The following is a 26,591-nucleotide window of genomic DNA, read 5'->3' as shown; positions in this document are numbered from 1 at the left end:
AATTCTGACTTAAAGCCTCTGTTTGATCTCTTGAAGGGGGACCCGGACATTGCCTCCCCCCGAGAGTTCACCCCAGAGGCCAGGGTTGCCTTAGAGAGGGTTGAAAAGGCCATAAGTAGAGCTACTTTACAGAGGATTGACCCAGGACAGCCTTTCGAAATCTGCTTGCTGCAGACCAGATGTCAGCCCACGGCGGTGATTTGGCAAAAGGGACCACTCCTGTGGGTGCACCCTAAGGTCTCACCTGCCAAGGTCATTGAACACTACCCGGAATCAGTTGCTTCTCTGGCATTGGAGGCGCACAGTAGAGCGATCCAACATCTTGGTTCCCCGCCTTATGCCATTCGGGTGCCCTATACTGCTTCTCAGATAAAGACCCTGACCGCCTGCCTGGATACTTGGGCCATCTTGAGATGCGTGTTCCCCGGGGATATAGATAATCAATTTCCTAAGGACCCCATACTACAGTTTGTTACTCAACATCCGGTGATATTCCCAAAGATCACCGCCTCCGCACCTCTTGCTCATGCAACAACTATCTATACTGATGGGTCGAAAACCGGGATAGGGGCCTATGTAGTCTCAGGCAAGTCTCCGGTTACCATACAGTTTGAACCAGATCAACCACAGGTGGTAGAGTTGTTGATTGTACAAACAGTTCTCCAAAAATTCTCAGAGGCCCTCAATATTGTTTCTGATTCGAAATACATTGTTAATGCCCTACAGGTCCTGGAGACTGCGGGCCCAATCAAGCCAACCTCTAAAGTAACAAACTTGTTCTTATCTATCCAGGCATTGCTCACGAGTAGAAACCATAAAGTGTTTATCACTCATATAAGAGCACATACGCACCTACCGGGGCCCATGGTGCAGAGCAATGCGGCCGCGGATGCGGCTACTCGCCCGCTATGGATTCTCAATATACTGTCCCCACTGGAACAAGCCCGTCAATTTCATGACAAATTTCATGTTAATGCCAGGACTCTTGCCAATTCATTCCATATCCCCAGAGCAGATGCACGCGACATTGTGCGACTCTGTGGCTCATGTGACACCCATTCGCCTGTAGTGTCAGTCGGAGTTAACCCTAGGGGGTTGACCCCCGGCGACATTTGGCAGATGGATGTCACTCATGTGGCAGAGTTTGGTTCTCTAAAGTATGTTCATGTCTCCATAGACACCTGCTCTCATATAATCTTTGCGTCAGCGGAAACAGGGGAAAAGGTGTCTAATGTGATTAACCACTGCCTGGCAGCATGGGCAGCCTGGGGAAAACCCAGACATCTCAAAACAGACAATGGCCCAGCATACACTGGGAAATCTTTTGCAAAATTTTGTGAAACCATGCAAGTCCAGTTAAAACATGGAATCCCCTATAACCCACAAGGACAGGGCATCATTGAGAGAGCCCATAAAACCCTCAAAAACATCTTAACAAAACAAAAAGGGGGAATAGGCCACAGCCTGACCCCAAAAGCAAGACTATCCATGGCACTGTTTACATATAATTTTTTGAATCAAAACTGCAATGATCGCTCCCCGGCGATGGAGCATTGTAGCCCTTCTCCCGCCAACAAAGGATGGGTAAAGTGGAAGGATGTCCTAACGGGACAGTGGATGGGCCCGGATCCAGTGGTCAGCTGGAACCGAGGCGTGGTTTGTGTGTCCCCACAGGAAAAGGAACCACTGTGGGTACCGGAGCGATTGATAAGAAAGACTCCAAGCCCCACAAAGGAAGAAAAAGGAGAAGGGGACCATAATGCTAAGGACCAACTTGACAACGCAGAAGGAGAACAATGACACCCTAGCTGAGGCACCGAACCACCTACTGCTGGGTGTGGTAATGTATACTCTGGTATTCCTCTTTGGGGTCTGCCTGGGACGGAGCGCCTTCTTGTTTGCTCATGCACCGCGCCCTGTCAACTGGCATAAAATATGCCTGGCGGTACTACTGCTGATTAACGGTGCTTATGCTGAAATAGTATGGGGGGCTACATCCCCCAGCCCTGTCCATTGTTTCAGTTACATCTCCAACCCTCCCGCAAACCTATGCCCACAACTGTACAGCTAGATTGCCATGCCTTCCTGATGCCCCGATTACTTCCCATGAGTTCAATATCACTGTGCCCCTCTCTAATGATATGGTGGTTTTCTCCACCTTTAAGCCCCCAAATGCTTCCTCGCTGCCCAACTGGATCATGTTTACTGAGGAAGGCATCAGTTGGGGACCGAGACAGACAGGTGCCTCTGGATGGCATCCTTCTTCCCCGAGGAGATGAGTGATGGAGTCAATGACGGGTAAGGCGGGAGGGGCTCTCCCGACCAACCTAAGACAGACCCCACTCTATTAGGGTCCTCTCATGGAGCTAAGTTGTTGGCATTGAGATGCGAGACCAAGGGTACTGCAGTGCCACCCGCCCCAAAGCTGGGGGGAAGGCAGCAATGAATGTCTATATGCATCCAGGTTCGGTTCACAAAAGCCTGGCCCTGCGAAAAAATGAACCACTCACCTCAAGCATGGTCCTAGCGCGAGGATATGCATCGAAATGAGGTGATGCACAGCGGGGTATAGACCTCTACATTCTCTCATGCCGTGGCCTACAAAGTAGGCCCACTCCCAGGTATCTAACAACATCATACCTTGGAGGGACCCTTAGATCCACCGCCTTTAATAAAGAAAAAAGGGGGAGATGTCGGGAGCCGAGCCAGAGGACCTGCCTAAGCAGATGGGGCCTGTAGGAAAGAGCGAAGCCTTCAGTAGATTACCCCTCCCATCGAATGATGCCAAGATGGCGCCCGTTTCCTACTTCCGTATTCTTACCCACAGCTTCTGCCTAGCTACAGCTGATGTCCCCCAATCAGACTTTGCCACGCCTTGTTACCCTATAGGACAGGACTATAGATATAAGGACAGAGCAGGAGGTAGAGAGGAAGAGAAGACACGCAGACCATAGAGAGTGGAGGACTACGCGGGGTTACTCAACAGAGAGAGCCCCACTGGAGAGTCCGATCAGGGAGGAACGTTCCGGGGACGACCTGTGTGGAGAGTCAATAAAGGCGACCTCTGTCTCTGCATTCTGGTGTGTCGTGTGAGTCAGTTCCCCTGCCGGTCGGGGGTTCAGAGGCCGCGCGGCGCACCTGATATTCTATTTTTGCATCATGTACTATGCCTATCCTTCTGTTCTAACTGAATCTGTTTTGTTTAGTCATGTTAGGTTTTATTCTCTTCAAAAAAAGTAATTAGAACTGTGGGGGTAAAAAACACAAAAAGTGTAATTTTTATTGTAAAAAAGAGAGGAAAGGAAGGTGGTATCAGGGATATAACTGCATGTTTGTGTGTGTAGGATGGCAAGCCATATTACTGAGCTTTTGTTGGATCATTGAATGGAACTGTCTGCAAACTCACTGTATGAATGTCCACTTTATACACTTTAATTGTATAATTTGGACAACTGTTTCTAAGATGAAAATATGTAACCTATTAACTAGTGATTTCTTACTGTATTATTTCTCTTGAAATTCTGTATTATTTATACATGTTTTCTGCTTGTTTTTTATTTCCTTTCTTTTTTCTCTTTAAATAAAAACATAAATGGAATGGATATCTTTTATTAATTTATTTTTTGTTACTGGAGATCAAACTCATGACCTCACATTTGCCAGGTAGGTTCTTAAGCCACTGAGCTAAATCCCCAGCCCCCCAAAATACATCTTTTACATCCTGTCACCTTCAGATTAGTTGGATCTACTCTTGGACTTGATACCAGCAAGCATACCAAATGTGAATAAAATCGGTCAAGGCCAAATAGCATTCAAACAAACCAGCTTCAAATAAGATCAGTCATAGAAGACAATGTAAGTAATACAGGGTTTCAGTTTAAGTTAACAGGTAATTAAGGATAGTTACCATGGTATAGCCTGCTATTTTTGGGTTATCTCTCTGTGCCCTCAAATCTAATATGAGTAGACAGGCTGGAACAAAATATAATCAAACTAACCGGAGCAATAAGACTACTGTAGCTTTTACATCCTGATACACTTTTTACAATGCCCTCTGCCTTCTTTTTTAGGCAATTCCTCACCTTTCTCCTTCTCAGAAGGCTATTATTCACTGTTCAGAGTGATATTAGTCTAGTCTCTTATCTTGAATATCAGCATACATAAAGATAAAGACAGCTACTATGAAGAGAATGAGAGACATTATGGTAGTCATTATCGACATCCCCAAAATCTGTCTTGAAGATAGAAAAAGGCTGCATCATCCTGTAATTATTTGATTAGTTCTATAATATTCAGTATATATTCAATGCATTCTAAATGGGAACAACTATTTGGAAGAAAAACTAGAGACAGTAAGATAGACAGTGAACATCTCCAGGGGACGTGCTTTGAAATCTGTGTTTCCTTAACTTGCTTTCTTATGAACTTTTCTGTTCTGTTTTGTCATGTTTAATCTTACCCTTTTTAAGAAAAGAAAAAAAAAACAAGTTTGTAGGACAGTAAGCATATTAATAAGTCTTTGTTGGATCATTGAGGTGAACTGTTCACAGTGTCATTATTTGAATAGCACTTTGTATGCTTTATTTTGTAACTTGAACAACTACTTCTGAGATGAAAATATGTAACTAATCAACTAGTGATTTCTTATTTTTCTGAAATTCTGTATTATTTCTATATTTTTGCTGTTTTTTCTCTTTAAATAAACATTACAATTCACCACAAAATATAAAAATTCAATTTTAAAGACAAAACATTAAGTACATAGACACTATCCATACTTGAAAGTTAACACCCATTTCAGTTTACCATGCTTAATTACAAGATGCCATGTTGAAGCACAAAGACATTTTAAAAAATCTAAAGAGGTACAAGTGGTTAACTGAAAACCATACAACATGTGCACTCGAGTAGAGCTCCACCACAGATTTGTCATTTCTGGAAAATTTGTGAAGAAATATTGACATCAAACTTCTGTATTGGTTATTTCTTCAGGTCTCCTTGGGATTTTTAAAGTAAACTTAGATCTAAATTGTCTGAAGACTGATGCTTTTTCTATGTATTTAACAACAAACATGGATTGCCATATTTCTCACATTGTTAATCCACATAGGACCTCTGCCCAGTGAGCTCTTTCAGATATGTAACAATGATCATGTGTGCTGAGAGTATTCCCATAGCACATAGGATTTATCTCTTGTGTGAGTTTCTTCATGTATTTCACTTACAATCTGGCTGCTGAAAGTGTCTCCACTTGCTTATATAGCCAGTGGTTCTTCCCAGTGTGAATTCTTTCATCTGTTTTGCAGTGACTGTATGCGGTAAAACCTCTGCCACGTTGTTATATACATAGGGTTTCTCAACAGTGTGAAGTAATTGATGTATTTTACAGTATCCATGTGTGGTGAAAGCTTTTCCACATTCTTCACATGCACAGGCTTTCTCAACAGTGTAAATTTTATAATGTATTGGACAATGAGCATTTCTGCTGAAACCTTTTGCACATTCCTTACATATATAAGTTTTCTGCCCAGTGTGAAGATTTTCATGCATTATGCAATAAGGACGTGTGCTCAAACCATTCTCATGATGCTTATATACACTGGTTTTATCTTGAGTGTGAACTTTCATGTTGTTTACAATGTCCATGTAGGGTAAAAACTTTCCCACATTGCTTATACATATGGTCTCTCTCCATTGTGAATTCTTTCATGTTGCTTACAATGTCCATGTTGGGCAAAAGCTTTCCCACATTGCTTACATATATAGGGTTTCTCGCCAGTGTGAATTCTTTCATGTTGCTTACAATGTCCAGAGATGGTAAAACCTTTCCCACATTGCTTACACATAGTGTTGCTCTCCAGTGTGAATTCTTTCATGTTTCTTAAAATCTCACGGTGTGGTAAAATCTTTCCCACATTGCTTACATACATAGGGTTTTTCTCCAGTGTGAATTCTTTCATGTTTTTTACAATCTGCCTGTGTGTTAAAAGCTTTCCCACATTGCTTACATACATATGGTTTCACTCCAGTGTGAATTATTTCATGTGCCTTACAATATGCACATGTGTTAAAAGCTTTCCCACATTGCTCACATACATATGGTTTCTCTTGTGTGTGAATTCTTTCATGTTGCTTACAATGTCCAGATTTGGTGAACCCTTTTCCACATTGCTGACATACATAGGGTTTCTCTCCACTGCAATATTTTCCATGGATCTGAACATTGTGGTGTGTTTCTGTTTCTTTCACATTCACATTACCTTCTGCAGTACAAAGGAATACTTCTTTACACTGACTCCAAGATGTATGTCCATAGGATTTCTCTAGCTTTTCATTTCTGTAAAGAAAAAAATCACATATAGGATTGATAACCTTATTACTTAGTTTTTATTGAAGAGTTGAACAAAACAGTTTGCAGACTCACTGTTTGAATCCCCACTTCATATGTTTCACTTTTGTATTTCATTAACTATTTCTATGAGCAGCATATGTAATCATTGTCTTTAGAATTCTTACTGTTTATTTTCACTTTGAAAGTGGTATTATTTATACTTATTTTATGGGTTTTTGTGTTTCCTTATATTAAATAAAAAAAGAAAAATCCACAGTGAAATGGGTCTCAGTTTAATGACTGCATTAATATCAAGTTCTGTTTTTAATGGCTGCTCAGAAATTCTGACCATGAAGCAACAGAATGGCCTTGTAAGATATGTTGAAAACAACCCTTCCCAAAAGACTGGTACACATTTGGAAATCTTAAAATTTGGTACCTTTTGAAATGCATAATATTTAGCTTCACTTTGAGCATGGGTACATATGTGTATCACATACAGATCATTCTGATATGATTCCCCATCACAATCTCCCTTCTGTCCTTAACCTGTAGTTCCCTTTTCCATATGGTTCATCTTACTTTTCTCTATTAACTCTTTCATTTCATTCCACAATTTATATTTTGGTTTCGCATCTAAAAGAAACCCTGTGACCTTTTAGGTTTTATAACTGAGCTATTTCACTCAATTGATGGGAGAAAGCCCCATCGATTTCTTATGGCAAATGACATTATATTATTTATTTTTTAACATTATTTAACACATTTTTTATTCTTTTCCATGCTGGGAATGAACAACAGCTATTAGCATAAAATCTATAGCTTTTTAAAATCTGTTTTAAGAGATTTTCACTGATCATAAAGCTGGGAAGTTTGAACTTGAATTTGCCATTCTGCAAAATCTGATTCATAATGTGCTGGGTTTACAAGAATGCACAATCACAGAGAGTCTATTAACATTTTCCTTCTCCACAAATCCAGTGATAGATAGCTAAGCTTCTTCAAGGACTGATCTATTATAACTTGATCTGCTTTGTATATGATTAAACATGTATCAGTATTTTATGCAGATTTTGAATTTTTAAAAATATATCCAGGACAAGTATGGTGGGATCAACTTCTAGAGATAACTGCATACTGATATTCAGAATGAGTGCACTTAACATTCCACAGCCTTCTAAGAATTTTAGTCAGAATGGTTGATTCTTTAGAGCATGGCTTGGAAACACAAGCACTCCGTTTTATTTCAAATTCTTTTGCAAACTTAGCAATTTTTAGATAATGAATGTGCTGTATTCAAATGTATATATGGGTAGAAAAACTGAAGGGAGAATGTCATAACTCAAAGTGTATGCCTTTCGTACACATCTATATGCAATGATATACATTTTCATGATTTAATTCACTCATTATACATACCGTAGCTTATACGTCTTTGGAGAATATTACTGACAGTAAATTGAATGGTGCCTCATTTCTTTAGTGGTCACTTTTCTGCTGACTCACTAATAACTCAGGAACATTCCTTCTCCTTCTGAGTGCAAATTACCTTAAGTATCTCCAGTAAATCTTGCATTGTTTTTCAGCCTCCTGCATATCCCCAAGTCCTCCTGAATTGTAGACATAGAAATACAAGCGCTCATTAGACTAATACATACAAATTAATAGATTTTGTTTAGATTTATGATATAATGTGTCCAGGTCTGAGCTATTTTTAAAAATATTTTCACATTGATTTTAATGAAACAGCACTGATGAGCGACACACAACATTCTGACAGCATGAGTGACAAAAGTATTTTGTTCTTACCTATTGCAGTCATGTTCCTAAAGGTTTCGCCCATCACATCTCTGTAGAGGTTCTTTTGGGATGGACTCAGCAAAGTCCACTCCTCATTGCTGAAGTTCACAACCACATCCTCAAGGGTCACCACCTCCTAAAGGATCATACATATATTTCTCACATGAAGGTTGAGACACCAGGTTTGTGATATCTTAAATTCTCTCCTACAAATCTGAATCAAAAGCAAAGTGTGGTGGTATATATCTATAATGCCAGCACTCAAAAGGCTGAGGCAGGATGGTTTCAATGAGTTCAGGGCAATTCTAGGCTCCATAGGGTGTTCAAATCCAGCTGATATACGTACAGAAAGCTTGTCTCAATAAAACAAAACAAAACTAAACAAATACAACCAAACAAAACAGCTGAATGAAGACTGATGTCTTCAAATTTAAATCCATGTCTTGGTCATTAATTTTGTGAATATACACATATTTGAAGACAGCAAACTTGATGATAGATTGCAACTTACTGCTAATGTAACAGCCAAATAGGAGCACTGATTCTTGTGCTGAGTCACTGCAAGATTCCCTGTGTACTGTCTCTAAAGGAGAGCTTACAGTGAGAAGCCCACAGGAACAGCATCCACAAAGCACAGAGGCAGATAAATATCCCATCAGTCAACTGGGAAGCCAAGCAAGCACCTCCCTTCCTTGGTAAGTGGTGGCGATGTGGCAGACTGTGGCCCATCCAGGGTGCAAACCAGCAGCAGCTCCTGAGATCCGTGCCATGCTGGAATTTAGGACACTTGGAAGGCAAGCAAGCACCACTTCTCCCTGGTAAGCGGTGGCAGTCTGGCAGATTGTGGCCCTTCCAGGGGGAGAACCAGCAGCAGCTCCTGAGCTCCACACCATGTGGGAACTTAGGGCGATGTGAAACCAAACAACCAGCCTGTCTCCCTACTAAGCAATAGTGAACCTACTGGATGCACGGCCTAGAATCAAACATCCCACTTCCCTATCCCTCTTCTCCTGTCATCCCCCATTAGCAAATGGGAACCAGAAATCTGAGCATCTCCTGGGAAGCTGACCATAACAAATAAGGGGGACTTATTTCTACTATCTCTTTGAAGGCAAATATTTTTATTACTGTTTAGGTCTATTCTGATTAATGGTATTGCTCTATTCAATATTCTGTTTTGATAAGTACTATAATGTTCTGTATTTCATCTCATTTTGATATATGTGTTTGAAAGAACAACTATTATAACGATAATAAAATATACTGTGATACCTATTACTGTTATCCCAATAACCTGTTGTGAAGTTGTGTACCAATTTCACTGTATGATCGTAGTTGGCCTTATTCTGCATTGTTCTGTTGTATTTTACCACTTTCAAAATTTAAAAAAAGAAAAAAAAATCTCATCACTCACTTGATAGGCTACAGATAATGTCTCTTCAAATCTCATTCAGGCCAGTGAGTACTTTGTTCTTTTTTTTTTTTTAATTTTATTTAAGGAGAAAAGAAAAAAAAAGCAGAGAAAGGGTACAAGTTATACAGATTTGCAGAAAAAAAATGAACAGTAGGAAATCACTAGTTAATGGATTACATATTGTCATCTTAGAAATAATTGTTCAAGTCACAAAATTAAAGCTTGTAAAGTGGACATTCCATCAATGATACTGCAAACAGTTCTGTTCAATGATCCAATAAAACTCTGTGATATCATATTCTATCTTATACACTTAAATATACATGCAGTTATATAGTTTAGAGCACTTTCTTTTCCTCTCTTTGTACAATGACTATTACACATTTTGGGTTTCATTGCTCTCACGGTTCTTATTACTTTTTTGGAAGAGAGTAAAACCAAATGTGACATAACAGAACAGAATCGGTCAAGGCAAAAGGGTGGACATAATAGATAATATAAAAACATAATACAAGGTGATCAACAATGGTTACCATAATGCCTCCCGCTATCTCTAATAGAATTGCCTATACCATTAGTTATAATACAATTGAACAAAACAGTAAAGAACAAAACGGACAAAACCAAACCATTGGAGACATTGTAGGTCTTCAAAAGTAGATAAAAGTCAACGAGAATGGGCGTTATAATGAATCTCATTATCTTCACAGCTGATGCCTAAATTTTCGAACCTGATACTATCCAGCAAAACAGAATAGGGGAACATCAGTTAAAAACCAGATGGTGAGAGTAATACAGGGCTTTAAATCGAGGTAATGGAAAGTCAAAGTGGGTTACTATAATATATCCTGCTATTTTTTTCCTTTAATTAAAAGGATAAAAAATTTTTAAAAAGTATTAAAAAAGTAAATAATGGAGTGGAGATTGAGATAAAAGAGGGCATAACAACAAAACAGCACAGATCAAAACATAACCATTTAAGCAGAATAGTGTTTCACCACCAGATAATCCTGACCTAAAAGTAGTTACCATATTGTCTCTTTCCTTGAAATCCTTGAGTACAACTTCGTATACTGTAGCATTAAGTATATCAAAACAATGTAAAACCATTTAAGAGAATGACAGCATTACAGAGTATTTAGAATCGACTAACAGAAAATGAATAATGGTTTCTGTATAATCTCCTTGTCTTTAAAAGGTTTTTGCTTATACTATCGTACATAATAAAATTCAGTAAGATACAACCTATTTAGACCATTGGAGACAGAAGGACAAAAGCTAGATGAGACTTCACAACAAGATGATACTAAATCAGTATTACCTATTAAGATGTCATTTTCTCCAAAATAGCTTTTCCTATCATCCAGTCTTCTCTGTCTCATTTCTGTTGAGCTCTTATTCTGTCAGTAGCTGTCAGTTTGTCTTCTTCACTTTGTTCTCTGCTCCATTAGTTGTGGCCTCCACTATTTCTGGATTCTTTGTATTTTTCTTTTTTTAGAATATCCTGCAATACTCTCTGTAGAGTTGAATTGGTGGTTGCAAATTCCCCCGGTTCCTCTTTATCCTGGAAGCACCTTGTTTTTCCATCAATTTCCAGGGACAGTTGTGCAGGATATCTCAATCTTGGCTGGAGATTATTATCTTTCAATTGAATTATTTCCCCCCACGCTCTTCGTGATTTGATGGTTTGTGCAGAGAAATCTGCTGTAATTCTGATGGGTGCTCCCTTGTAAGTGGTCTGTTTCTTGTCTCTGACAGCTTTTAATATTCTGTTCTTGTATTGAATTTCTGGAATTTTTATTATTATATGCCTGGGTGTTGCTCTGTTTGGGTTGTAGGTAGCTGGGGTCCTGTATGCCTCATACATCTGAGTATCTTTACCTTTTGCTAAATTAGGAAAATTCTCCTGGATTATTTCTGTGAGTAGCTTTTGTAGTTCATTTGTTTGTGTCCCTACTTCTTCTTTTATGTTCTTAATCCTTAAGTTATGGATCCTCTTATCATCTTCTTGTCTTTGTATTATTGCTGTTTGTTTCTTTGTTATTTTTAAGAAGTTTTTCATTTCATTCTCCCATATTACAATTCTGCCCTCCAGTTCAGATAGTCTGTCCTTTGTTTCTTTCAAGCTGTTATGCCAGTCTTCGATAGACTTCTTAGTTTCTTGGTAGTCCCTTTGAACCTGCTTCACGTATTCTATGCTTTCCCTGTTTTCTCCATCAAACAATTCTCCCCTCTTTTTCTGTTCTTCCATTCCACCATCTGATTTTTCTTGGGTGGGACTTAGCATTTCTCTAACTATTTTGCATACTTCTAGCTTCAGGTCGTTGATAACTTCATTCCTGAATTGGTCTATGAGGCTCTCTATATGGTGCTTTATGTGTATTGGTGCGGTGTCCGCTATTGCCTGTTCCTCAGAATTGGGGGCCGAGGAGCCTTTCTTGTTGCTGCCTCTTCCCATATTCTCTGTTCCTTATATATGCAAGCTTATATGAGAGGCCCAGCTTCTCTCCCTGTCAGCCACAGCCTGATCGAATTGCGCCGGTTAGGTGTTCCCACTCACCGCTGCGCACCAGGCAGCCTACGCGGGGGCCCACCCCTCCCGGCCTCCGTCAGGCTCTGGGATCTGGGTTGGGCCAGCCTACGGGGTCCGCCGGCAGTGTCACGCAGGCCAGGCACTTTTCACCAATCCCGCCCGAGAGGGGAATGTGTCGCTGGTGTCGCCACCGCGCCCTGCTCCCGCAGGACTGCTTGGGCCCAGAAAGTCCACTGGAGTCAAACTGTGGTGGAGTGTCAGTTTCTCTCACTCACCTCGCCACAAGTCAGAACATGCCTCCCTGCCCGTCCTGTTTTCGACTCCGTTCGCAGACTCCCATTCTCAGAGTTTCCGCGCGTCTCTCTCCTTGCCGAGCCGATGTAGAGGCAGCCAGCCACCGCGCGGCGGGAAACCCAAATCGCGGCTTCCAATGGCGCAGGGTCCAGCCTCAGCAGCGAGACTTTTCTGTTCCTGTTTTAGCACCAGGACTGCATTCTAAGTTGGTTTCTCTCAGCCGAGTTCGTTCCTGAGTCAGCAGAGCATAACTCCACCTGCTTATGTCTCTTTAGTCCGCACCATACCTGGCTTCTGAGCCTAGTTTTTCAGAGAGCCTCCGGTAGTTGCTGTTATCTCTCTGCCATGTTCTCCCGGCGAGACCAAGTACTTTGATCTTAATATACTTCAGCAGCATTTTGAAACATGAATTTGGTTTCATAGAACAAAACATAAATAACACCCAATATTGTACACAAATAATAACTCAAATGTTAGTGGAAAATGCTGTTTTTAAAAAATAAGTATATAAAATGGAACCAGGCCCAACCTGTAATTTATAGCTCACTGTCATGAAGCGATCACTTTCAATTGAGATATAAGAAATGTATCTTGGGAGGCTGGTGAAGGAGTTCATCCTTGAATTTGGGGCTATCCTAAGTTACAGAGCTGTCTAAAATAGAGAAACCCTGAATGAGACACTCCACAGACAAAGTGAAAGCATAAGAGACCTTTGGTTTTTTTTTTTTTTTAAATTATAACCATACAATATGGAAAAATTCCAACAATATTCAACACTTTCTGAGAAACAATGTGGATCTCTTCCATACAACAAAGAAAACACTTTCACAGTTGGGTATTTAGCTCAGTGGCATGAACACCTGCCTGGAAAGCATAGGTCAGGGTCTTTCCAAGCTCCTTCCAATGCCTAAGATTGTGGAGTTACCAGGCCAGCAGTGAATTTCAAAGATGATACTTGAGTCTACTGCTGTCATAGTGAAGCCAGGATTCTGGGTACCCCAAATCACCCTTGCCAACAGCAAGAGGCAAAAGGGACAGTAAATGACCCTTGGGCAATGCTGGAGGACCTCAGCAGCTGAAGCTAACTAAAGCTAACTAGGCTCCAGACACCACAACTACTCCTAAATACTTCTAACTGGTTTCTCCCAATCCACCCTATCTCTGGGCTCCTATCCATAACCTCACCATTCCATGGCTCCAGGATCTCTCAGGTTCTTTGCTATTCAGGCCACAGGACATCAAAAGTACTAAATGAGATCCAGCAAGCGTTTTGCTACTAGAACAGATAAATCATGATGAGACACCAGAAGAGACAGAAGTCACAGCCAGCAATGGCCCGCCTGATTGAACAGTTCATATAGCCTGCCCCTTCATCACTGATTGACTCCTGCTCTACTGCCCTCTTTCTGAGTCAAGAATAAACAGGGAAAGGAACCCCTCTCTGCAAGAGAGGATCCCAAATGGTAGACTGTAGTGCAGAGGCTTCTGGAGCTGCCATTCTTCTACAGAGGTGAACTCAGCTGGACAGAGGAGTGTTTGTATTGAAGAGCTTTACCTCACGCTTTTAATTTTCAAATCCATTTTATTTCAAGGAAAAAAGAACACATCAACTAAAATTAAATTTCAAAACATGTGAATCAGGGGGCAACACTGGTATATACATTGCACATTGTCATCCCAGATCATTAACACAGAGCTCAACACATCTGTAATCAATTTTCCAAACAGTACTGTTACAGGCACCTGAGTTATTTAAATACTATTGGCATGAGACAGGGCTAGGTCCCCGAAGGAGCCCATGCAGGAGAACAGATAGCTTGTAAGTATGGGCAAGACTGACACCTCATGCTATGGGTCAAGGCTGAAGACAAAGGATAAGCAAATTCATCCATATCCTAAGGATTGATATTCTAAATAGTTCCCTAGGACTCTGAGGAAGTCAGGAGTCACCATTCAAAGAAATGTATCCTTATCCTAAAGACTGACATTCTAAATAGTTCCTCTCATCCTGATGATCTCAGTAATTACCTTCCCAAACCCCTAAGGGAAGTCACTGCTGCCTAAGAATGCCTGCTTTCTATGTGACTCCCTTCCCCCTTTGTTCCCAATTTAATCAACTTTACATGAACTTATAATCTTATTGGCTACCATAGCTCTGTCCCATTTATGCCCATCTGCATTGTGAGTTCCTAGTTTTCCCTACCTTAAACTCATTTCACCACATGATACTCTATAAAGGTCCCTAGAAAGGACAGTGTTTGGCAACCTGCTCAGAACCTCTTCTCTCTCTCAGGCAGCTTTTTTTATTCTCAATAAGTATATTCTTCTCTTAATCTCTGTTGTTCCTAAAATTCATTCTTTGACTTTAGAGAACAAAAAATTCATATAAGACATAGTAGACCAGGAGATTCATTCTGCTATAGCAATATTAGTATAAACTTTTCTCTTTCTTGAAGTCAGAGAAAACAGTAGTAGTTTGTATTACACAATGTTGAACTCACCTTGGAAGGGATACTTGCACTGAAGGCCTTTACCCCTGCCTTTAAGTGCTGCTCCTTTTTCTGATCTGTAATTTGGTCATGGTATCTACAATGCATTAAGGAAATGACTCAAAATATTTCTTATGAATGGTTTACTACCAGCTGTGGAGGAAGACAGATAGCAAAAATTCTTTGTTTTGATTTCTTCCTTCAAATCAAAGGATGTACTTGAAAGAGTTTTGCCCTAGAAACAATTACAGGATCTCATGGTGGATGAAGGTGAATTCAGGGATGCTTACTCATATGGCCACTTCCTCTTTTTTCCTTGATTACAACTTCCTTTTTCTTTCCCAGGACCTAAAAAAAATTCCCATCAGCTCCTTGCAAGACCTCAATGTCCCCTCCAAGCACTACATCCAAAAGTCACAAATACCCCATAACCCCATAGTCAGTCAGAAAAAAAAAAAAAGGCAAACTCTTGGTTGCTGTGGGCTCCTCTCCACATTCTTTAAATAAATACCAGTTTTACATTGCTTATATTCTGCTTCTCTACTGTGCTTATTTACCTTCTCAGTAATCTCAGTAATCTAACCCACTTTAAACCTATCTCACCACATGATTTTATTCTATAAAGTCCCTAAAAAGACAAAGTCCTTTGCTACAGGCTCAGAACCCACCCTGTTTCTCTCAAACAGAAGCTTTCTGATTGGATTTTTGGTGTAGTAAAGAAGAGACTATAAAGTCAAAGTGGCCTTTATTCTTTTTTTCGTTTTTTTTTTTTTTTTTTTATATCGGTACCAGGGGTGGCCTTTATTCTTAGAACATGAAGAGAACCCCATGACCACTGGGGATCTGGCTTTTTCTTCTGGAAATATGTGGGGGCATACATATAGTTTTTGACTTGGGGGGTGCTTAAAGGTGGCACTGCTGATATGCAAGTAGCTGATTGAGATTCTTTTCTGGCCACAGGTAGGTTGAATAGGGGAGAGGAAAGTGACTTCAAGGTAAAAGTCCCCTGGTTCCACCTCCCTCTTCCAAAATGTCCTATTTAGAGCCAAATACTTTCACTTTCTTTCTCTCAGTAAATATATTCTGATCTTCAACTCTGTTGTTCCTAAAATTCTTTCTTGCACTTTGGAGAACACAAACTCATACCAGACATAGAAGGTCAGAAATTTCATTCCACTTTATCACGGTATGGCTGACTATATTTCTGACTAACTCAGCTGCCTGTAACTTTAAGAATTATCAATTTCACTTGGAGTAATTGTAGCAAATAAAATGTTCTTAATGGATATATGGAAGTATATCATTAAATTGAAAAAATGATTATCACAGTTTTTCTAGCTAGCATCAGCCAACATTTTCAACTTTCAAGTATGTGGGAAAACAACAAATAAAAACAACTCAGAAAATAGCAACCTATAGGGGACAGGACATCATTCACTGTAATTGTCATGTTATCTGCAGGTATTTCACAGAGCACAAAAGAAACATTGAGCCTATTAATTAACAAGTATCAGTTTCAATAAATGTGCTCATAGCACTGCATCGTTGACAACTGTGAATTTTTTTTTTTTTGTATGAGGGATTGCACTCATGACTTTGTGCTCTCCATTCAGCTCCTGGTATCACTGAGCTCAATCCCCAGCTCCAACAAATTTAGATACTAAATATGACTACTAACAATGTTTAATTTGCCATTGACATATTTAGTTATGAATTTTGTAAATTTACATTTTCACAAATGAAATTATTTTCTTTCCTTGCAGTTCAAATTACTTTTGTTTATAGGTAACGGGGATCAAAGTTACAACCTAGCACTTTACAGGCAGGTATTTCTGCCTGCTGAGCTAAATCCCTGGCCTGTATTAATGAATATTTTTAAATGCGTAAACATCACTTTATTCATTCAAATACTATTGTGATTTTAGCAAAGGATGTCAATGTAGACAGAAATTGATATACAATCAGAGAGGAACTGGAACCTCAAAGAGTCAATGTAAAAAACTAAATACAACAATCACTGCTACAGGCACAGCTGAAGAAAGCCAGACCTGAAGGTGAAGATGCAGTGACCAGGTCTACATGCTCCTGAAGAGAAAAACAACAGCTTGAAATGTACTACAGTTACCACCACCTCCTCCAGGAAGTCCTGATAGGCATCAATTACCATACTCAATGACCAGAACAACTGGACTATTGTTCCTACAAAATGCCTTGGCTCTTTTCATATACCTTTTCTGCCTGACTTGTTCCCCTGTTGAATAATATTAGTTAAGCAGCTATAAGCTTATAGGTTGATTGCAGTCTGAGACCCACACTGTACCCACATTATGACTTTCCTGTATAAATGACCCTGACAATAGGTCTGTGGCCAAAACACAGAAGACCACTCCTGAAAATTCAGGGCTATTCTTCTCTCTTTTTTTCTAAGAAAAATTTTGAACTTCTTTTGGTTTGTGACTTCCTTTCTCAATGCTGTGAGCCATTAAACTTTGTGCATTTGACATCAAACAAGGCAGAATTATATTTCTCTTATTTCAATTTAAATATGAAATGTCTGCTAAAGGCCATGTTCCAAAGCCTGGATTTCAAGCTCCTTGTTTGCCATGAGCTTAACATTTCCATGAGCTTTTAGAAGTCCTCAGTCTAGTGAACTTCAAATGTATTGAAGGAAGGTGGTCACTGTTGTGCAGTAGCACAATAGGTGCCATTCCTAAATCTTTGTTTGTCACTGTCTCTTGGATGCTACTACACGGCATTCCTTCCTGGGCATCATAATTCAATAATTCCCATTTTGCATAAGTCAGCTTTCACTCAGCTCTATTATTGTTTTTTTTTTTTAATAGTCTTTCTGTCTCCTTGGTTGTTTATTTTTTTCATTTTAGTTTTTTGATTTAAAGACATAATCTCACTTTGGAGTTCCAGCCAGCCTTGCACTCACTATATAGGTTAGGCTGTCCTTGAATACATGGCTATTCTCCTGTTTCAGCTTCTTCATTGCTTGGTAAAAAAAGCTCAATCTCCACTCCATTATTTACTTTTTTATTTTTATCCTTTTAATTAAAGGAAAAAAATAGCAGGATATATTATAGTAATCCACTTTGATTTTCCATTAACTCATTTTAAAGCCCTGTATTACTCTCACCATCTTGTTTTTGACTGATGTTCCCCTATTCTGTTTTGCTGGATAGTATCAGGTTCGAAAGTGTAAGCATCAGCTGTGAAGATAATGCGATTCATTATAACGCCCATTCTCTTTGACTTTTATCTACTTTTGAAGACCTGCAATGTCTCCAATGTTTTGGTTTTGTCAGTTTTATTCTTTACTGTTTTGTTCAATTGTATTATAACTAATGATATAGGCAATTCTATTAGAGATAGCAGGAGGCATTGTGATAACCATTGTTGATCACCTTGTATTATGTTTTTACATTATCTATTATGTTCACCCTATTGACTTGACCGATTTTGTTCTGTTATGTCACATTTGGATTTACTCTCTTCCAAAAAAGTAATAAGAACCGTGGGAGCAATGAAACCCAAAATGTGTAATAGTCATTGTACAAAAGAGAGGAAAAGAAAGTGCTCTAAACTATATAACTGCATGTATATTTAAGTGTATGAGATAGAAAATGATATCACAGAGTTTTATTGGATCATTGAACAGAACTGTTTGCAGTATCATTGTTGGAATGTCCACTTTACAAGCTTTAATTTTATGACTTGAAAAATTATTTTTAAGATGACAATATGTAATCCATTAACTAGTGATTTCCTACTGTTTATTTTTTTTTCTGTAAATCTGTATAACTTGTACCCTTTCTCTGCTTTTTTTTTCTTTTCTCCTTAAATAAAATAAAAAAAAAGAGGTGGGCATCATAGCACATGGTGTTTGTCTTTTTTCTCCTCTCCTTTTCACAATTATTCTTTCATTTCAGTGGCACTGTCATTTAACCCTGGTGTTTGCTTGTGTCAGTAAAAGTTTCTGCAGCTTGAGTTGAGTTTGTGAACAACAACATAGGGAGCCAAGCAACCCAATTGGAAATATGGAATTTCATTAGCTGGTCGCAGGACCACTTGTATACAGAACCCCCACCTCCATTTCAAGATCTAAACAACAGGCTTTGAACTGGAAAGTTAGAGATGTTTTAAAAGATAGAATCACAAAAAGATCTGTTGGAAATCATTTAGCTAGAATCTTATAATAATATTTGGATGACAACTGTATTCTGCTTCTTCTGTTGAGCAGGTTGATTTTTTTCTTTGGGTACAGCTCATTTTGCTTTTCTCCTGGGACTTCTACCCTGAGTGATTTTCCATTATTCTGGGTGAAATACAGGGCACTAGTTAAATGCAAAGCTCAAGATGGCATCTATTATGACAAGCTACAACACAGCTAAGTTACAAGCCTCAATATTTTCTAGGGTAAAAACACTCATATCTATAATCCCAGCACTCAAGAGGCTGACACAGGAGTGCTGCTTTGAGGTTAGGGCAATTCTGCGCTCCATAAGGGGTTCAAATCTAGCAGATATACATAGAGAAAACAAAACTAAATTAAACAAATAAAACCAAACAAAACAGACTGATTTCTTCAAATCTTAGTTCCATATCTTGGGGATTAATTTTTTATATATACACATTTTTTGAGACAGCAAATTTGATGCTATATTGCAACTCACCGCTAATGTAACAGCCACATAGGAGCATTGATTCTTATGCTGAGTCACTGCAAGAGTCACTGCGCACTGTCTCTAATGCAGAGCTCATAGTGAGAGCCTGCAAGACCAGCATCCATAAAGCACAGAGGCAGACAAATATCTCATCAATCACTTTGATGTACTACAAATGATATCTCTTCAAATCTCAGTTAGGCCACTGAATCCTTTGTTCTTAATATACTTAAGCCTCATTTTGATATTTGAATTTGGTTTCACAGAACAAAACATAAATAACATCAAATATGGTACATAAATAATAACTCAAATGTTCATGGAAAACTACTGTATGTAAAAATCTTATAAGCAATGAAACCAGGTGCAAGCTTCAAATTATAGCTCAGTGTCAACAAGTGATCACTTTCCATTCAGATAGAAATATATCTTGGGAGGCTGACACAGGAGAAATGCCTTGAGTTTGGGGCTAGCCTAAGTTACAGAGCTGCCTGACATAGAGAAACCCTGACTGAGACACCCCACAGACAATGTGAAACTTGAAAAGTGACTGCATAAGACACCTTTGGTTTGCTTCAAAAAATTATACCTATACAATATAGAAAAATTCCAAAATATTCAACATTTTCTGAGGAACAAGGTTGGTTATCATCCACAATATACAGAAAGCACTTTCAGAGCTGGGTATTTAGCTCAGCAGCGTAAAAGCCTAACTGGCAAGCTTGAGATCATGAGTTCGATCCTTGGTACAAAAAAAAAAAAAAACATTCAAATTTCACCTTCATGATACTGGGTAATAGAGATAATCAAAACTAGATCTCAAGTGGAGAACACAGAATTCATGGGGTGACCGGGATGTGGAATACTGATTGTTGCCAGAGCATTGTTATTCACCTCAAGGAAGATATCATAAGACAACTTTAACTTCATGTTTACCCTAAGAACTACCTGACTTTCAGTGAAGACCCTCTCTGTTGTATGTTTCAGTGAAGACCCTCTCTGTTGTATGTCCTGCTATTTGCACACTGTTTCCTGCCGGTCACTTCCACATCCTTTCCATGCTTGTCTGATCCACCCTAAGCAGGAAACCTTTCATGCCTAGACTATTGATATCCCTGCACAATTTCAATTTAGGGTATCTCCTTTACACGAATTAGTAAAGTCCATTACAGAGCATTTCCATATTTAAACAATGTATATGATCAACCAAGCTATTAAATCAGCTCTTAATTCAGAGATGGCACCCATATTCCTTTCCATTCAGAAGGATATCACGTGTATATGTTCATGCAAATGACTACATTTAGGCATTTTTCAGTGAGAATTTCACCGGCAGCCCTTTCTGGAATTTGTCTTTAGTGAGCACACTTTACCCTGCCCTTGATGACACTTTTATATCTGCTTTATTTTTCTCAAAATTCAAACCTCTATGGCTGTTCTCACAAAGATAGTCTATGAGCACATGTGTCACATAAAGTATGTTCAGAAATTCTTTGCACTGTTATTTATAGTACACAGGAGTTCACCCCGTGTTTGGAAGGCCTTCCTCCACTGAAGCACATCACTACACATCTCTGAATTCTTATGATTTTGCCAACACCTGTCATGAGGTTGAAAATGCAAGAACATACCATAAATTTAGGCAATTCCTATAAATACAAAAAAGTACAAGTTTAAAGAGTGCTGTTATGGATATGAAGCCCTGCATTACATTGCATACATTTATAAACTTTAGAACATCAAGATTGCTGATCCCTGGAGTGAGAGCAGAGACCAAGCTCAGTACTGCTCCAGCTACAAAATGCATCAGAGTCAGGGGCTTCCCAAGCTCCTTCCTCTGCTACTTATGATGGAGGTTCCAGGACAGTAGAAAATTTCAAAGATGATACTCCAGTCTGTTGCTATCATAGTTAATTCAGAGTTCTGGGAACACAAAATCATCCTTGCTCCCAGCAGGAGAAAAAAGGGAAAGTGGATGACCCAAGGCCAATGCTAGAAGACCTCAGGAGCTGAAGTTAACTAAATACCTGAGTCTGCAGATACCAGAACTGCTTCTAACTACTTGTAACGGTTTCTCCCAATTCCACCCTATTTCTGGCCTCCCATCCAAAGCCTCACCATTCCGTGGCTAGAGGGTCTCCCAGGTTCTTTGCTAGTCAGGCCACAGGACATCGAAACCAGTAAATGAGATCCAGCAAGCATTCTCCTCCCAGTTTTGTATTCCAAACAGGTAAACAATGTCTACACACCGGAAGAGACCCAAGAGACCTCCTCCCACGGCTCGCCTGATTGGACATTTCATGTAGCCCGCCTCTTCATCACTGATTGACTGCTGCTCTACTTTCCTCCTTCTGAGTCAAAAATAAACATGGAAAGGAACTCCTTCCTGCAAGAGAGGATCCCAAATGATAGACAGTAGTCAGAGACTTCTGTAGCTGGTTGTCTTCAACAGTATTGATCTCAGCTACACAGAGGAATATGTGTACCAAATTACCTTACCTCAGCCTTTCATTTCCAAATCCATTTCATTTCAAGAATAAAAAGAAAAAATGAACTAAAACTAAATTTCAAAACATGTGAATCAGGGGGCAACACTGCTATATATATTGCACACTGTTATCCCGGATCATTCACCCAGAGCACTCGACATCTGCATTCAATTTTCCTAAAACTACTGTTGTGTGGAGTTGAGTTAGTTAATTATGATTAGCAACGAGACAGGGCTGGGTCCTCTGAGGAGCCCATGCAGAAATCCAGATACATTGCAAATATGGAAAAGATGGACAACTCCTGCTATGGAAGATCAACAAATTCATCCATATCGTAAGGACTGATATTCTAAATAGTTCCCTAGCCCTCTGAGGAAATCAGGAGTCACCCTTCAAAGAAATGCATCTTTATCCTAAAGACTGACATTCTAAATAGTTCCTATCATGCTGATGAATAAGGAGTCACCCTCCCAAACCCCTAAGGGAGGATTCACTGCTGCCTAAGAATGCCTGCTTTCTGTGTGACTCCCTTCACCCTTTGTTCCCAATTTAATCAACTTTACCTGAACTATTAATCTTATTGGCTACCATAGCTCTGTCCCATCTTATTCCCATCTGCATTGTGAGTTCCCAGTTTTCCCAACCTTCCACCCAACTCACCACCTGATTTTACTCTATAAAAGTCCTTGGAAAAGACAGTCTTTGCCAACCCAGTCAGGATGCATTTGCTCTCTCTCACACAGCTTTCTTTCTCCCAATAATTACATTATCTTGACTTCTATTTTTTCTAAAATTCATTTTTTGACTTCAGAGAACACAAACTCAAACCAGACATAGTAGACCTGGAGTTTCATTAACCTATAGCAATAACAGTGTCAATTTTTTTCTTTCTTGAAGTCAGAGAAATCTGTAGATGATTGCAATCCTAAATGTTGATCTCAACTCTTAAGGGACATTCGTATTGAAGGGTTTTACCCCGGCCTTTTAGTGCTGCTTCTGTTTTCTGAAAGTGAACTGATCTGTAGTTTTGTTTATGCAATCTACAATGCATTGAGGAAATGAAGAGATACTTTCCTTGTGAATTGTTTACCACTAACCGTGGGAGAAGACACATAGCAAAAATTCTTTATTTTCATTTTTTAATTTAAACTTAAAAGATGTACTTTAAAGAATTTTGCCCTAGAATAAATTACAGAACATCATGGAAGTAGTTCATCGGGGTAAAAGGTCAAGTCAGGGATGCTTACCTATATGGCTACTTCCTCTTTTTTTCCCTGAATACAACTTCCTCATTCCTTTCCAAGGGGCCAAAAGAAAATTCCAATCAGCTCCTTAAATAATATCAGTGTCAGTGCCAGCACCACCAAATTTCATATATACCCTATAATCCCATAATCAGTCAGAAGAAAAGGCAAGCCCTTGGTGGCTGTAGGCTCCTCTCCACATTCTTTAAACAGAAAGAACACTTCTACTTTTTCTTATATTCTGTGAAAGGGTTTTGGCCCGGATAGGACTTTGTAGCTGGGAAACCATCAACCATAAGCAGGAAGCCCCTATCTCCCCGCCTCTAGGAATTTACCTGTGATGCCATCTTCCTGCCCCTGGAAATTTACCTATGGCGCCAAACCTAGGACTAATGGGCTACCTGTGCATTAACAATGCCCTCCTTAGGTTCCACCCCAAACCGAGTCTATACATCCCCCCACCCCACGTGTCCGCCAGAGAGATCACTGGACTCCAGAGGTGGGGGGTGCCAGTCATCTCTCTCCATGTTCTCAGAATAAAGACCTCTTTTCGTTTTATACTTCTCATCTTTTGGAAATATTTTTCATCTTTTAGAAATAATCCTATTATTGTGCTTCTCTATTGGGCCACAAAATCATAACAGTACTGATTCGTGTCTATGTATGAAGCTAATTTACCTCCTCAGTAATTCACATGCTCTATGCCATGAGTATCCAGTGGAAATTAATGCAGTGGGCTTTTGCTTCACTCTATCAGTGTCAATGCAGTGAGCTTACTCCTAAGATAAAAATAAATCTTCATACAAGTTTCAAAACACAATTTTGCATCAAAATATAGTCAAGGTCCTTTCAATAATATAATAGAAGCCTTCTAGAAACTGAAAAAATACACAGTTTATCTAATTAAAAATTGTTCAAGCAGCCAATAGTGTTGAAATTTTTCTGAACAATTATAGGTGATGAAAGGTTTGGCCCAGACAGGACACTGTAGCCAGGAAAGCCACAACCAAAAGCAGGAAGCCCCATCTTGCCCTGCCCCTAGGAAGTTACCTGTGACGCCATCTTCCCGCCCCTGGGAATTTACATATGGCGCCAAACCTAGGACCAATGGGCTACCTGTGTATCCCTAATGCCCGCCTTAGGTTCCACCCCAAACCGAGGTTATTTACAGGCCCCCACGCCGCGTGTCCACCGGAGAGATCGCTGGACGCCAGCGGTGGGGTGCCGGTCATCTCTCTCCGTGTTCTCAGAATAAAGGCCGCTTTTTATTTTATATTTCTCATCTTTTGTTAATATTTTTCATCTTTTGGAAATAACTCTATCATTTGTTGCCGTGACTCGATCGGCAGGCAACTAACTCTTGGGCCACATACCCAGCGTTTCCTCGCCGATAATCAGATAACATCCTGGATTAATCCCGAGCTTTTTCCTCTCCCGAGACGTTCCTGTCGCCAGCTGCCTGCACTCCGCATCGGCCAGACTGATTTCAGGTGAGCACTCCCTGGGGAACTTTTCGCACTGGGCAGCCCCAGTGGAATGTTCTCCCCGTCTGCGTGGGTCTGTGCATTTTCACGTCCTTAGGACCGCCCAGGGCAGGGTTCTTTCTGGGCAAACCTGCGCCCACAAAATCTCTCACGTTCTTTGGGTTCGGATAGCCCAAAGCAGAGATTTTTGGGGCCGCCCACACTGAAAGAATGCCTCACTTCCCTTAAAGCCTTGCGCTTTCACGGGCAAAACTGTTACTGACCCCACGTAGACTCCATTCGTAAATCTCTCAGTGACGACTGGAGTTTACGGTTTGGAACCGTAGCTGCCGCGTGGTACCACAAATAAGTGACGACTTTTTTCTGGACCTCCGGTTTTTTTTCCTTGCCTGAATCAGTCATGGGGAACGTATTTTCTAACTCCCAAAAGACGCCTTTACAATGCCTAATTTCTAATTTACGTACTCTAAAAATTAAAGGTACCATAAAAACTAAACAACTAACTTTTTACTGCCAGGAGGTCTGGCCAACCTACCCGCTTATCGGCAAGCCTTGGCCCAAACAAGGAACATTTGACCCCTGCATTCTCAGGAACTTGTACGATTTTTGTCAAGCTGGCAACAAGTTATTAGAACTCCCTTATGTCCAAGCCTTTCTTATTCTGAGAACACGCCCATCTCTCATTAAGTCTTGTGCTCCAGCTGAGATACTTTTAGCTAAGTCTACTGCGCTGCAAACTTTTCCTTCCTGCCCTCCATTGTTTTCCCGGCCGCCGCCTGCCTACCACCAAACTTGTTCCCTGCCGTTACCTCCCGCTGGACCGCGCTCTCCTCCCCCTATGCCTGATTCTCTCAGCAGCTCTAATCCCTCTCCATTGCAGATACCTCCCACTGTACGATCGTCTCCCTCTCCGCCTTCCAGGACCCATAACTCTCCCAGCAGCTCTAATCCCTCTGTGTCGCAGTTATCTCCCGATGTTCCATCCTCTCCCCCACCTTCTCCTGGGACCCATAACTCTCCCAGCGGCTCTGATCCCTCTGTTAGTGCTTCCTCTCAGTCTCTGACTTCTCCTGAGAATTCTGTATCCCCTACAGCATTCTCACTGCCCGCCCACCATACTAGGTCTTGGTCGCTATGTCCTTCCAGCAGGTCGCGTGATTGTTCCAGCTTGCGCAGGGAACAGTCACCATGTTGCAACCCTCTGCCACATGGCATGGCGCCGCCATGTTCCGGAGGGCCACATGGTGACAGGGCGCCGCCATGTTTTGGGTCACGTGACAGGGCGCCGCCATGTTTCCAGGGTCTTCACTGTCAACAGGCGTCTCCTTGTGGCTCCTCTTGTGAACTGCAACAGCCACCCTGTTGCAGTGCACATGACGCTTCATTGTGCTGCCAACAGCAGTCCTCTAGCTGCAAGGCACACAGTGAGACACCATCTGCTCGTGTTTCCCACGGTGACCGGCAGCAGCTCTGTAGCTGCTCTACAGATGATTGCTCACATGCGCCTACTGGAAGGATGGCTGCCCAATGGCCCTGTGCTCTGGAATCTTCTCCTCAGGCTCTGCTACCACGTCGGGAGCAAGCTGGCCCCGAGAGAATTGTAAACATCCATGTGCCTTTTTCCCTTTCTGATCTATCCCAGACTGTCCATAAATTAGGTAGCTTTTCTGTTGACCCACAGAATTATATCAAGCAATTTGAATTCATTACTAATTGTTATGATTTACGTTTTAAGGATGTTTATGTGATTCTAGATACCTCTCTCATCTCACAAGAACGGAATCAGCTGTGGTAAGCAGTTCGAGAAAAAGCTGATCACAGACATGAGGTAAACACCGCTGGT

The 26,591-nt window shown here is 40.4% G+C and overlaps 1 protein-coding gene across 2 annotated transcripts in view; it reads right to left on the bottom strand.

Moving 5' to 3' along the window:
* LOC134475072 (zinc finger protein 124-like) overlaps positions 1-21,913 on the bottom strand; it is a 43,914-nt gene extending 22,001 nt beyond the window's left edge. The window contains exons 1-4 of one of the 2 annotated variants that reach the window (XR_010046029.1): positions 21,650-21,899; positions 8,141-8,267; positions 7,881-7,941; positions 3,139-6,337 (exon numbers count right to left, since the gene is read on the bottom strand). Coding sequence is in view for 1 of the 2 variants with exons in the window: in XM_063244448.1 (XP_063100518.1) it covers positions 6,261-6,337; positions 7,881-7,941; positions 8,141-8,267; positions 21,650-21,733 (349 nt within the window). In the remaining variant the exon portion in view is untranslated. Of the gene's footprint in view, positions 1-3,138; positions 6,338-7,880; positions 7,942-8,140; positions 8,268-21,649 lie in introns of both variants that reach the window. The other variant, XM_063244448.1, reaches the window with a different exon arrangement.
* Between the last annotated feature and the right edge of the window lie 4,678 nt (positions 21,914-26,591).

The sequence above is a fragment of the Cavia porcellus genome, unplaced genomic scaffold (genome assembly GCF_034190915.1).
Source record: "Cavia porcellus strain 051 isolate PalLab524CR breed Dunkin Hartley unplaced genomic scaffold, mCavPor4.1 scaffold_53, whole genome shotgun sequence".
Classification (NCBI taxonomy): Eukaryota; Metazoa; Chordata; class Mammalia; order Rodentia; family Caviidae; genus Cavia; species Cavia porcellus.
The sequence above is the reverse complement of the archived record's forward strand: the minus strand, read 5'-3'. Positions and strand labels throughout refer to the sequence as shown.